The sequence below is a fragment of the Eptatretus burgeri genome, chromosome 6, assembly GCF_056783735.1.
Source record: "Eptatretus burgeri isolate ZD-2024b chromosome 6, Ebu_testis_v1, whole genome shotgun sequence".
Classification (NCBI taxonomy): Eukaryota; Metazoa; Chordata; class Myxini; order Myxiniformes; family Myxinidae; genus Eptatretus; species Eptatretus burgeri.
This window is the reverse complement of record NC_140966.1, coordinates 92978685-92990807: the sequence shown is the minus strand read 5'-3', so window position 1 is coordinate 92990807 and position 12123 is coordinate 92978685. Positions and strand designations below refer to the sequence as shown.

General features: G+C 43.3%; 1 protein-coding gene across 1 annotated transcript in view; it reads right to left on the bottom strand.

Moving 5' to 3' along the window:
- SBNO2 (strawberry notch homolog 2) overlaps positions 1–12123 on the bottom strand; it is a 44861-nt gene that overhangs the window by 23473 nt on the left and 9265 nt on the right. Inside the window, exons 3-7 of the mRNA XM_085887074.1 lie at positions 11458–11606; positions 7571–7704; positions 7227–7317; positions 4695–4868; positions 4050–4185 (exon numbers count right to left, since the gene is read on the bottom strand). Of these exons, the coding sequence (XP_085743200.1) occupies positions 4050–4185; positions 4695–4868; positions 7227–7317; positions 7571–7704; positions 11458–11606 (684 nt within the window). The remainder of the gene's footprint in view (positions 1–4049; positions 4186–4694; positions 4869–7226; positions 7318–7570; positions 7705–11457; positions 11607–12123) is intronic.

Below are 12123 nucleotides of genomic sequence, written 5' to 3'. Positions count from 1 at the left end.
TAGGCTTTATCGGAGAGTGGCCAGACGGAAGCCACTCCTGAGAAAAAGGCACATGACATCATTCCTGGAGTTTGCAGAAAGGCACGTGAAAGGTTGAGAGCATGAGGCAAAATATTCTGTGGTCTGATGAGACGAAAATTGAACTATTTGGCCTGAATGCAAAGCTCTACGTCTGGCTGAAACCGAGCACAGCTCATCACCCATCTAACACCATCCCTACCGTGAAGCATGGTGGTAACAGCATCATGCTGTGGGGATGCTTTTCAACAGCATCGACTGGTAGACTTGTAAGGATAGAGGGAACAATGAATGAAGCCAAATACAGGCAAATCCTTGAAGAGAACCTGCTTCAGAGTGCAAAAGACCTCAGACTGCGGTGAAGATTTACGTTCCAACAGGACAATGACTTCAAGTATACAGCCAAAGCAACACTGGAATGGATTCAGAACAATAATGTGAAAGTCCTTGAGTGGCCCAGCCAAGGCCCAGACTTGAATACCATTGAGAATGTGGAGAAAGACTTGAGGATTGATGTTCACCGACGCTCCCCATCCAACTCGACAAAGCTTGAGAAAATCCACAAATTCAGATGTGCAAAGCTGATCCAGACATACCCAAGAAGACTCGAAGCTGCAATCGCTGTCAAAGGCGCTTCAAACAAAGTATTGACTCAGGGGGTTGAATACTTATTGACGCACGACATTTCAGATTTTCATTTTAAATCAATTTGTAAAAATTTCGAAAAATACGTTTTCACTTTGTCATTATGGGATATTTTGTGTCAATCGGTGACAAAAAAAAATTAAATTTAATCCATTTTAAATTCAGGCTGTAACGCAACAAAATGTGACAAAAATCAAGGGGTGTGAATACTTTCTGAAGGCGCTGTATATAAGTAGCTGGATGGTGTGGGGTACATGGAGTAAACAAGATGGACATCACAGGGACTTTCAGGAAGGAAAGCAGGGAATTTGAAGGAAGTGGGTTTGGGGTGGATTAGCGGGGGTATAAAAGATTATGGTTTTGGATGGGGGACGATAAGAGGTGGTGGTGAACAGCTGTTTTGAAGACCTGGAGGGAAGAATGGGATTGAAGAGACTGCGGGAGTTTGTTCCAAAAGCGGGGAAAAATAGGAATGAAACAGTGAATGTGAGCAGTGATTCTTGATTTTGGTAGTTTTACCAGAAGGGGATTGCTGGCGGATCTTGAGCATCCTGCGGAAATATGGGGGTGGGAGACATATTGCAGATAGAGCTGGGGGGGGGGGGTGAGGCCGCAGAGGAGTCGGTAGAGGACAGAAAGACCACGGACCTGCCTGTGGTGAGAGAGTGAGAGACCCAAAGACTCAGCCTCACCGCGAGAGACACCAAAAATCCGAAATGCCTTGGTTTCCACAGTGTGAAGCCGAGAAAGGTGAAAGGCAGGAGCACCAGCCCAGAGGCGAGAGCAGTACTCCATCAGGCTGCAGACAAAATCTTTATAAGGGGGTGAGGAGCTCAGGTGTGCCAAGGAAGGACTTTGCATGACGGAGGATTCCCAGTCAGCAACTGGCTTTGGTTGAAAGGTTGGAAATGTGGCTTTCACAGGAAAGATCATGGTAAATAGTGAGACCTAGAAGCTTGAATGAAAGAACTTCAAGAGGATTGTTGAGAAAGTAGATTGGGGTGCGGGGTGCGGGGGGGGGGGGGGGTTCCAGATGGTCCTTTTGGAGAGACATAGTGAGAGTGTGAGATTTGTCCAGATTGAAAGACATGTTCCACGTGTTGGACCAGTTTGTGATTTTACCCAGATCTGCAGTGAGCGAAGAAGCTGCTGCTTGCTGGTCTGAGGGATGACAGATGGTACGGCAGAGGGTGGAGTCGTCAGCAAAGAGAAAAAGAGGAATTTCCAGAGTGCCGGAGGGATCATTGATGAAAACCAGAAAAAGGACAGGGCCCAGAACACTACCTTGAGGAACTCCAGCCTGGACAGGAAGAGGGGATGAGAGAACTCCATTTAGGGCCACACGTTGGCTGCTCCAGGAGAGGAAATCTGCGAGCCATGAGTGGAGATGGCCTTGGATACCATAGGTAGAGAGTTTGGTGAGCAGGGCAGGGTGCCAGACCATATTGAAGGCATGCGATATGTCTCGGGATATGGCTCTGGTTTCATTTCTGGCATTGAGGATCTCCATCCACTGTTGGGAGAGCAGAATCAGCATATCCAGGGTGGAGTGACATGGTCTGAATCCAAATTGATGATTGGAAATCAAGCCATTGGAGAAGAGGAAGGATTTAATGTCTGAAGTGATGATGGATTCCACAACCTTGCTGATGATTGGGAGAAGGCTGATTGGTCTGTAGTTGCAGGGATGAAAGTCGAAAGGAGGTCTAAAGGTCAAATAAAATCATCAATTGCCATCCGATTTACTTGAAATTTGAACACGGTTTGCATATTGAGTCACTCGAGCCTATTGGTTGAGATGAAAAGATCAAAGGTCACAAAATCATCAATTTTAATCCGATTGATAATTTGAACAGAATATATTTGCATATTTGGTCAATGAAATGGTTCAACCAATCCAAAGCTAGAAGCCGAGTCTTTTTGAGGTCCAAGGTCACATAGAATCGTCACTTTTGATCCAAATTAATTGAATTTTCAACAGGGTTTGCGTTTTGGGTCAACTAAGCCAATTATTTTCGAAGTTCAAAGGTTGAAGGTCGAGGACACATGTCAATTTTCATCCGATCGACTTTAAATTGGAAGAGAATTTGCATATTGGGTCACCGAATCGGTTCACCAATCAAAAGCTCGAAGCCCGTATTGTTTTTTGAGGTCCAAAGGCCAAGGTCGCAGCGACTGATTTTGCAAGTGCTGGCCAATGACCGCTTGTTTGTTTCTGTCTGTCTGTCCAGGCCATAATGTTTTTAGAATTTGCCCTTTTGTATTCAAATTTGACAAAACTTTATTCTGAGAATATTAATAAATTTTACATTTTTATTGTATTTTAGTTGTTGTTTTGGTCACATCCTGGTGTTGGCGCAGTGGTTAGGGCAGCGGCTTGGGATCCAAAAGGTCCTGAGTTCAAGCCCCGTTGGGCCACTGAATTAATACACCAGGGGGTTGACTCAGCCTGTCATCCTTCCGAGGTCGGCGAAATGAGTACCGGTATACTGGGCCGGTGTATACCCCGGTTAAAATAGGTGTACCATATCCCTGTGTCGTAAGAGGCGACCAGGGTTGTGTCAGGAAGGGCATCCGGCGTAAAACATGTGCCAAATCTCTATGCGGATCATACGGATGATCCGCTGTGGCGACCCCTAACGGGAGCAGCCGAAAGAAGAAGAAGAGGAGGAGTTGTTGTTTTGGTCATGTTTAGTTGGAGTACAAAGCGTACGCGGACGGGCTTTGCATCTCGGGATGCTTTCTGGTTTTAAAAGCGACCGAGGCACAATTATGCAATGAAATTTGAATTCAGAGTGGAACGGAGGAAGAGACAAACTCGACGGTATCACTTGCTCCAAACAAACACGGACTCAAAGTCGATCTTAGGATTCATTCTTCAACATGCAGACTCGTTATAAGAGAACACAGGACATGAAACAATTTATATTTCGGATATTGTAAGCAAGTTTTTGCCAAATGAAAATTTTTGTTGAAGCTATTTATGATTCTGAAAGACAACACAGGTTATATGGGGAGAGGGGAGTACAGAGAGGGCATCTCAAAGCAAAATCATACTATAATAACTTGAGAAGTGTCTGTTTGACTTGTATGTATTCCAGAACCGCTGGATGGAATGAGTCGAAAAGTGGTGGTTGTACGCTACTCGGGGGTGGGGGGAGAGGGGTGTGTAAGATAAACTTCATAGTCCCAGGGGTTTAGGGTAAGGGGAGGATGCCCATTCTCTTGATGCCAATATGTATGGTATATTCTCAGCTTCCAATGGAAGTGGGTATTAGAAGTCATCAGAAAATACACCAATCGTGGGGAAATTAACCTGCCCGTAGTTCTGGGGAATTTTATCCCTTGCATAAGGGCAGGTTTTTCGCGAGAACAGCACAACTCACCAGTGGCACTGGCATAGAGTACGCGGGCACGGGGCAGTTTTTCTTGCAACTTGAGCACTGCACAGCCCGTCTTGCTGGGCCGTGCCGAGCCATTAGGCCTCAGGTTCTTGGCTTTATGGCATTCATCCAACACAAGCTTGTGAGAGACAGTCAAGGCAATCACAACAGTGAATATTGTCATCTCCAATTCAGTTTTGAGGCAAGTCTTTTTTTGAGGGAGGTTGACATTAGTTGTAGCACACTCTCTCAGCAAGAAACACAAATCGGTACAAGATACCCATGTGTTGATGCTGCTACTCAACGTAATCAAACTGTCTTTAACTACAAACTGCTGTGGTACCACCATGTGTGAATCCTGAGTGTCGCTCCAGTCTCTGCAACAGAAATACCTGTTATGTGCAATCATTGTGGTTTACTGAGAGAGTGATGATGTACACACAGCGTACGAGAAAACATTCGCATATGAAATACTGCACTTGTGGTGTCAGTGAGATAAATTAACAATCAGCAAACAAGATGAATAAAATAATCAATGAACTCAAAATATCAGCATATGTGGAGCCCCCCCCCCCCAAATAAAAAATAGAAATCAGCCAATTGGTCAGGCATGTATGGGTTTGAGACCTAAAGTCTACAGAAGGATACGACACCATCAAAGTCTTGGCCACACCATTGCAGCAGCTGTTCCAAGCGTGTACGAGGACTGATGGCTTGGGTACTCCCAAGTACCAATGCTGTCCCTTGTTGACTCTCTCCAATCAGTGCTGCGTATGTGAGGAAGAGCACACCTTCTGCTTGGGGTCTCTCCGTGTAGCGAAACTATGGGGATTTGATGCAGATAAAGCATGGGAAATCTTGGTTAGATAGTTTGTTGGCAAACGAGACAAGACACATGACACAGCAAAACTATTCCACAAATGAAACGTGCACACACACACACACACACACACACACACACACACACACACACACACACACACACACACACACACACACACACACACACACACACACACGATAAACATAAAAAAATACAACAGAAAACCAAGGATAAGAAAAGAAGTAAAATACGAGGGGCGTTCAAAGAACTGTATGAATGAAAAACCTTCAATAGCTCCAAAAAATCCCGCCCCCCCCCCCAAAAAAAAACAATCAACGTTTTATATTTTTTTTAATTTAAGAGGATTTACACTCCATAAAATAAAAATAAGCAACAAAAGTTGAGGTTTGTATTGCTCGAGGCTAGTCATGGAAAAAACCCTCAAACGTTCATCGAGAACGTGTTCATATTCTGGTTCAAGCACATCAACCTGTACACTCCGTAAACGACAATATAGTACGACGACAGAAGCCAAAGTTAGGCTGTGACGTGAAAACAACATCGAGGCCTGAATAAAAGCATGCAAACTGGAAACGGCATCAGTCGAGAAATGAGCTACATTGGCAAGAATTGTTTCAACAACACGTGTGACCACCATTGAACCCAATCCAAGCTTTTCAGTGATGAAATCAAATGATCCAGCTTTGGCTGTGTGATGTTGCACCATCCTTTCCACATCCAGTTGATCAAAATACTGTGGGTGGACTTGGCGACCACTACCATGCCTCGTATGGACGCCCCAAGAACGTTTGACTGCATTTAAGTGCGGAGATCAGGAAGGCAAGTTCATGCGAGTGATGTAGTGGTCCTGAAGTACAGCGTTGATGACAAGGATGGAATGCATGGGTGTTGTCATGCACAAACATGAAGTTGTGAGGTTACTGTTAGGACAGAGGTGTGACGATGGGGGTAATAATCTCATCCCTATAGTCCAACAGCAGTCAAAGCATTCCTCAGAATGATGACAAAATCAGTTCTTTGGCCAACGGTAATATCAGCCCACACCATGCTATCATGCTGTCCCCGCCAAACCAATCATGCCGCCTTATAATACAATTAGCATATTGTTCCCCACCTCGTCTCCAGACTCTTGAACACAAATCACTGAAGCATCGGCAGAATCTAGATGCATCGCTTGAATTAATATGGCACCAATCCTTAACTCTCCATGTTGAAAATTGCATGTGCTGTCATCGATGGCACTGTGTTAGAGGGGTGCAGACCAATGGTCTTCTGGACGTGTTCCACTTCCTTTAAGCATGTTCTGTCTGGGTCGAAATTCGATGGTTGATCGCTCTTTGGCTGGGAAACAACATGCCGTTCCTTCCGGCATGAGCGGCAACGTAAGCTTCCTCCCAAGGGGCTGTAACCCTTGGCTGACCTGCATGACGTCTCTCCCTGAACTGTGCAGTCAGAAGGTACCTTGTTCAGACAATGACAAACATTCTTGTTCACCTCCTGTGTCCTCCTCCCCTTGCTCTTATTCTTCCCAATGTCCTTTATTCTTCAAATTTTCCCTCTACCCTCTTGTTCAGGTGTCCAAATCGATAGCATATTTCACAGTTTAAAAGTCGTAGCTCCATTTGTGAGTCGTATATCATTGGAATAAGAAAATGCAAGAATCAAATATTTCTACTTGGAGATCAGAAAATAAAATGTATCGTTTTTGGATGCCCGGTGTTGGCTTAATGGTTAGAGTGGTGGGCTTAGGATCCGAGGATCCCGAGTTCAAATCCCACTCGGCTGTTGAATTAATACCAGGTGGGGTTGACTCTGCCCGTCATCCTTCCGAGGTCGGCAAAATGAGTGCCAGCTTGCTGGTATCCTGTGTCGGAGTGGCGACCCGTCCAGGATTGTGCCCAATAGCCAAGGAGACTGCTGAGGCAGCACCAACGCTCTGCACAGAGTATGGTCCCGATGGATGGATGGATGGATGGATTGTTTTTGGCCCTATTTGTGAAAAATCACTTTAAAAATTATAGTATTTGGATCTTCACCAAAATCTAATCAATTTGTCCTTGTCACACACCCAACTTGTCCACCAAGTTTTGTCCGAATCTGTCCATAACTTTTTGAGTTATTCTTCTCACAGACAAACAGGTATGAAAACACAACCTCCACCCACCTTCAATTGCGGAGGTTATAAAATGGCATTTCCTGGACCTCATTCATATAACTTTTTGAAGGCCCCACGTATATACAAGAGCAGTGTAATTCTAATATTTTTAAACTAATAACTCTCAGCATAAACATTTAATTGTGAATAACAATATTGTTTCAGAATCAATTTGTCCAACCTTGCTGAGGCTGAAGATGGGAATATGTCCTGCCCCCACATCTCTCAGATCCCTCTCAGCATCATAGAGCAGATCGTTGGACACGCTAAGCCTGAAAGAAGGATGGGGTTTCAAATGTCAGTCTGGAAGTTGCGAAAGCAGTCATAATCACAGAAGCCACTTCGGATAGACGTGGCTAGCCTCATCAGTGAGCACGTCAAGAACATGTCCACCGTTGAGAAATGTATTCAATTTTTATTTCTATTTTTCACTGATGTGCAGAGAAGCAAATAAAAAGAGGTGCCGCAAGGTAAAGGGGTGAAGGACGGAAATAATGGGAGGGTAAGGGAACAATAATTCCGTACCACAGAGCCTTACGCCGACCAAGCAAAAAGTTCTCGAAGATAATAGCAGCGGCGGTTCGGCCTTTCCCAACACCTGCACCATCCCCGATGAGGAACCCGCCACGCTCCCCACCAGGAAGAATAACCTCGTGTCGCTTGGGGAGGAAAAGATGATGTAATGTTGAATTGTGATATGGAATTCAGCATCACAGCATAAGTAACAAAGCCATAATTTGGGCTGACATGATAACTAACCTAGAGGTATGCACACTCGCCTCTGAGGTGTCTAGCCTGGGTTCAAATAATGACCCAGCCATAAACTTTCATCCTGGCGTTTTGGAGGAAGGTGAGGCATCGGTCCTTCGGATGGATGTTAAAGCCTTAAATGTGAAACACCTTCATAATATCCCATGTGCCAGCATTCTTTGGTGGACGTTAAATATCGCATGGTGTCCTTTGCGAATAGAAGGCGAGATATTGCCGTCACCATGGCCAAATTCCAAATTCCTGCTCTAACCTACAAGGGGCACGGCATCAGTGGCACAGCTGTGCCCCCAGAAAATGACCCTACTTGAGATGTGCTGCAAAAGAAAGAAAACGAAGAAGAGAGACAGCTCTAATCCACATTTAATTTTTTGCTACATCAACTGATTTCAGAAGCAGCCACCACTCTTTGGCTCTTTTTGTGATAGTGACATCGATCTTGTGATTCGTTCTCACATTCGGTGGCTCCTTATGTCCATCATAGGTAATGGGAGGTATTCCAATCATGTTGCTTGCCTAGTTCTCACAATAATAATGAGGCATTTAGATAATATCATTTGCCGTAAATAATCATGTAAAGTTTTCTTTTTGAAAACTTTCTGTGTTTATTTCCTTCAAGTTAACTCCAATTCAAATAACTCCTACCGTGCTAATGCTGGCTTGTATTTTTATTTATTTATAAAGGGCGAGAATAAAACTCCATAAATGCACAAGTTAATTTTCTAATTCTTCATCGATAAATCAAAGTCGAAGTGAAATGAGCAACGATAAACTCAATATCTGTCATCACAAAGCGATCGTTAAACAGAAGCCTCCCCCCAGCGCCCGCGATCCAATGATGGCTCTTTTTTATTTTTTTTACACCACCATATGACCTTGACCTTCAACATTTAGGGATCGAGTGTAAATTAAGAAAAATGTGTCTCCATCCACATTATATCCATAAAACTAAACATCATGAAAATCGAAGGAAAATTATTCAAGTTATGATCAAGAAAGGTGTTTTTTCTTAATTAGGTCACAATCCAAAAAAAAAACAAGGACAAATGTGTCCAAGAGCCGCGTCCTAAAGGCAACAACAACTTCCGATATTTTGTCCCGTGCCTTGATGGAGCCAATAGCGAGACCCGTCATGGAGGCAACTGTTCGTGACGAGAAAATAGTGTATTTACGAAATTACAACACATTAAATGGAATAATCTTTAAATAGTAACGTGAACTTTTCGAAACTTTAAAGCAAATGTCCGAATATATTTAAAAGTTCATGATAGACGCTCTCAAAAGGCACCGTCTATGTGAGGATGTGTACAGGTGTTTAGTATTTAAGGAGATCCGGATCCTGTATATAAAAGAGCCGAGTCCTTAAAGTATTGTCTTCACCAGAAGAACAACAACAACAAGAACAACGCGGAGCTCTCTTAGAGCAGCGTTTGCTACGCGAGACGCTGCTAAAAATGGGGTCAAGGACACTAATCAAATTTCAGGTGCACAACTTCAGTGCATGTCCACAATTATGATACAAGAACGTGTTGGGAAGGCAAAGTGGTTTTTAAGATTCCACATTGGCAAAATTGAGCAATGACAAAAAAAACTAATTTTTTTAAGCCCGCCACTGACCAAGGAGTATGGTGTAAATAACGTGTAAATGCGGCTTGCTCTTGGATATCGAGAGAGGGCCATTTCGTTATGATCGAGCAAACCTTGGTTGAGTTTTAGTTAAAAAAAAAAAAAGAGTTAAAATGTCTATAATTGGGTCATGACTGTGATTATTTTTTTAAAGGGGGGCAATACCTCTGGGCGCTCACCTGGTAGTGGCTGGATAAGATAACGAGGGAACCACTAGTAGGAATGGATGGCCCACAAAATATATAACGGAGAAGTAAGTAAATACCTTTGGATTAGTATTTTTAAATGCCACAAACAAATCTCGGTACATCACGGGTGATAAAGGTTACGGTCAATTTTCATTTAAATTGTGTTTGGTTTCCGAGAAGAAAGCAAATACCTCTCATGGGGGGGGGGGGGTTCAGAAGCCCCATAGACACCTTTAGACCCAGATATTTTTTTTAATGGCGTGAACAATCTTTAGTACATCACGGGTGTTATGTGGTTAAGTTTCATCGGAATTGTGGGTGTGTAGTTTCAGAGAAAAAAAAAGCAAATACATATTTTGGGGGGCAACCCCTCTTATATCCCCTTCGACCCAAATTTTTCTAATGTCATGAACAAACTTTGGTACATCACGGGTGACGAAGGTTTTGATTAAGTTTAATCGGAATTGTGTAGTTTCTGAGAAGAAACCAAATCCCTCTTTTGGAGGGGCAAACCTCCTGTAGACCCACTTAGACCCCAATTTTTTTTAATGCCATAAACAATTTTTGGTACATCACGGGTGATGAAGGTTGGAGTCAAGTTTCATCAGAATTGTGTGCGGAGTTTCGGAGAAGAAAGCAAATACATATTTTGGGGGGCAACCCCTGTAGCCCCCCTTTTGGCCCGATTGTTTTTTTTTAATGCCATGAACAAACTTTGGTACATATGCCATGATGAATGTTGTGGTACAGTTTAGACAAAATGGTATGTGTAGTTTCAGAGTAGTTCTTGAAAGTATTTGTGGACGGATAGACGGACGATGCGACGTCCCACAAGCTCCCCGGAACTACGTTCGAGGCGAGCTAAAAATTAGGTCAGGGCACAAAAAAAAAAAAAAAACGACGTTAACCGCACATACTTTCGATTCCCGTTATTGATGCAAAATTTCATTCTGAAAGTCCCAGCCGGCTCTGAGATGCAGCTCGGATATTGGCAGAAAACCCTAAACGGTGGTTTAGTACTCCAAGGGGTGTAAGCCACCTTCAGCTGGGAGTGATATGATGTAAATTAATCTTAAGTGCACCTTGCTCCAGGCAGTCCAGTGAGGGCAATTTTATTCTCATCAAAAAAAAAAAAGAGAAAAGTTCTGATCAGACAAGATACAGCTTGGAAATTCGCAGGAACAAAAAAAAAGGAAGAAAAAAAAAACAAACCAAAATGGTGGTTTAGTACTCCTAGCAGTGTACGAAACTCCGAGGTACCATTAAAAACTGGGGGCACTAATTGTATAAACAACCCCTAAAACAGGTATAAGCCTCGCCCTGTCCAATAGGACGATGAAGCCACAAGTCTGGGGCCAGTTCTCATAAATGATGGTTTTAGTTCCAGAATCTCCTGACCTCTGGTTGGCTTCTCTCCCACAGGCAAAGTACAAGCTGGAATTACTACAGCTGATTGTTAGCAAAACTTTCTGACATGTCAACAACAGTTGATTGCCATCGTCTTGTCCAAAAGTTTGTCTTCACTGAGAGGTAATAGTTCACTTTCTCTTTCAGAGGATTCCATATGAAGAGCTGAATTCCTTGTGCTACAACATTCTAGGAGAACCTCGTTGGGCATGTTTGTGGAAAAATGGAAAACCCACCATCACATTGGAAATCCATACAAGTTTTATGAATATCGATTTAATGCAATGCTTTCGATCATTACTCTAACGGGGAAAATAATTGGCAAAGTGGTAGAAATCAACACTCAGAAGTCACCTATTTTGTGACAAATGCCATTTAAGTTTGGCTATTGATAGATCTCTTTTAGTAGTATGCAAAGTCTACCTGGCAGGCGTAGATAACAGCTTCAAGCTGCAAACCAGACAAAGCAGTTTCAGAGGGCAGTGCAGGTTCATAGGTGGGGTCTGGAGGTGCAACGCTGGCCAAAGTACTGGTTTCAACCACAGAGTCAGGGTGCAAACCCCCAAGGTGAACTAGGAGGATGCATACATGAAGGCACAGTCAGACAAACAGGTCTGGGCATGATTCCATCTGGAATATTTAGTTTTGGTAAGACCAATATACTGTGAACAGTGGAACAATTCTGAAGAAAGGTTGAAGAGTCATTCAACAGAAATAGAGCGCAAGTGTATTGTTACGATACATGTCTGCACACTAGCGCACAAGCTGGACAGCAATCACAGACCCAGGACAATATGTTGTCTTTCATAAATGATATTCACGAGATTGAGCAACCCGTTATGACAGGCTGTTCACCTTCAGGAAATAATTGTATTGCATGGACATCATTTTGGTTATAAGGAGGTTTTGTGATGTCAGTAAGGAGGTTTTTAAAAAAAAAAAATTTGGATACATAGTTGAGTCTCATGGAAGAGCTAGTACAGTGAAGGATCAGGACATAGCTGACAAACACAGGACGCAAAGCACGCATGCATGGGGTGGACAAAATGGATACAGAAGGAAACTCCAAGGAGGGAAAAAACTAGAAAA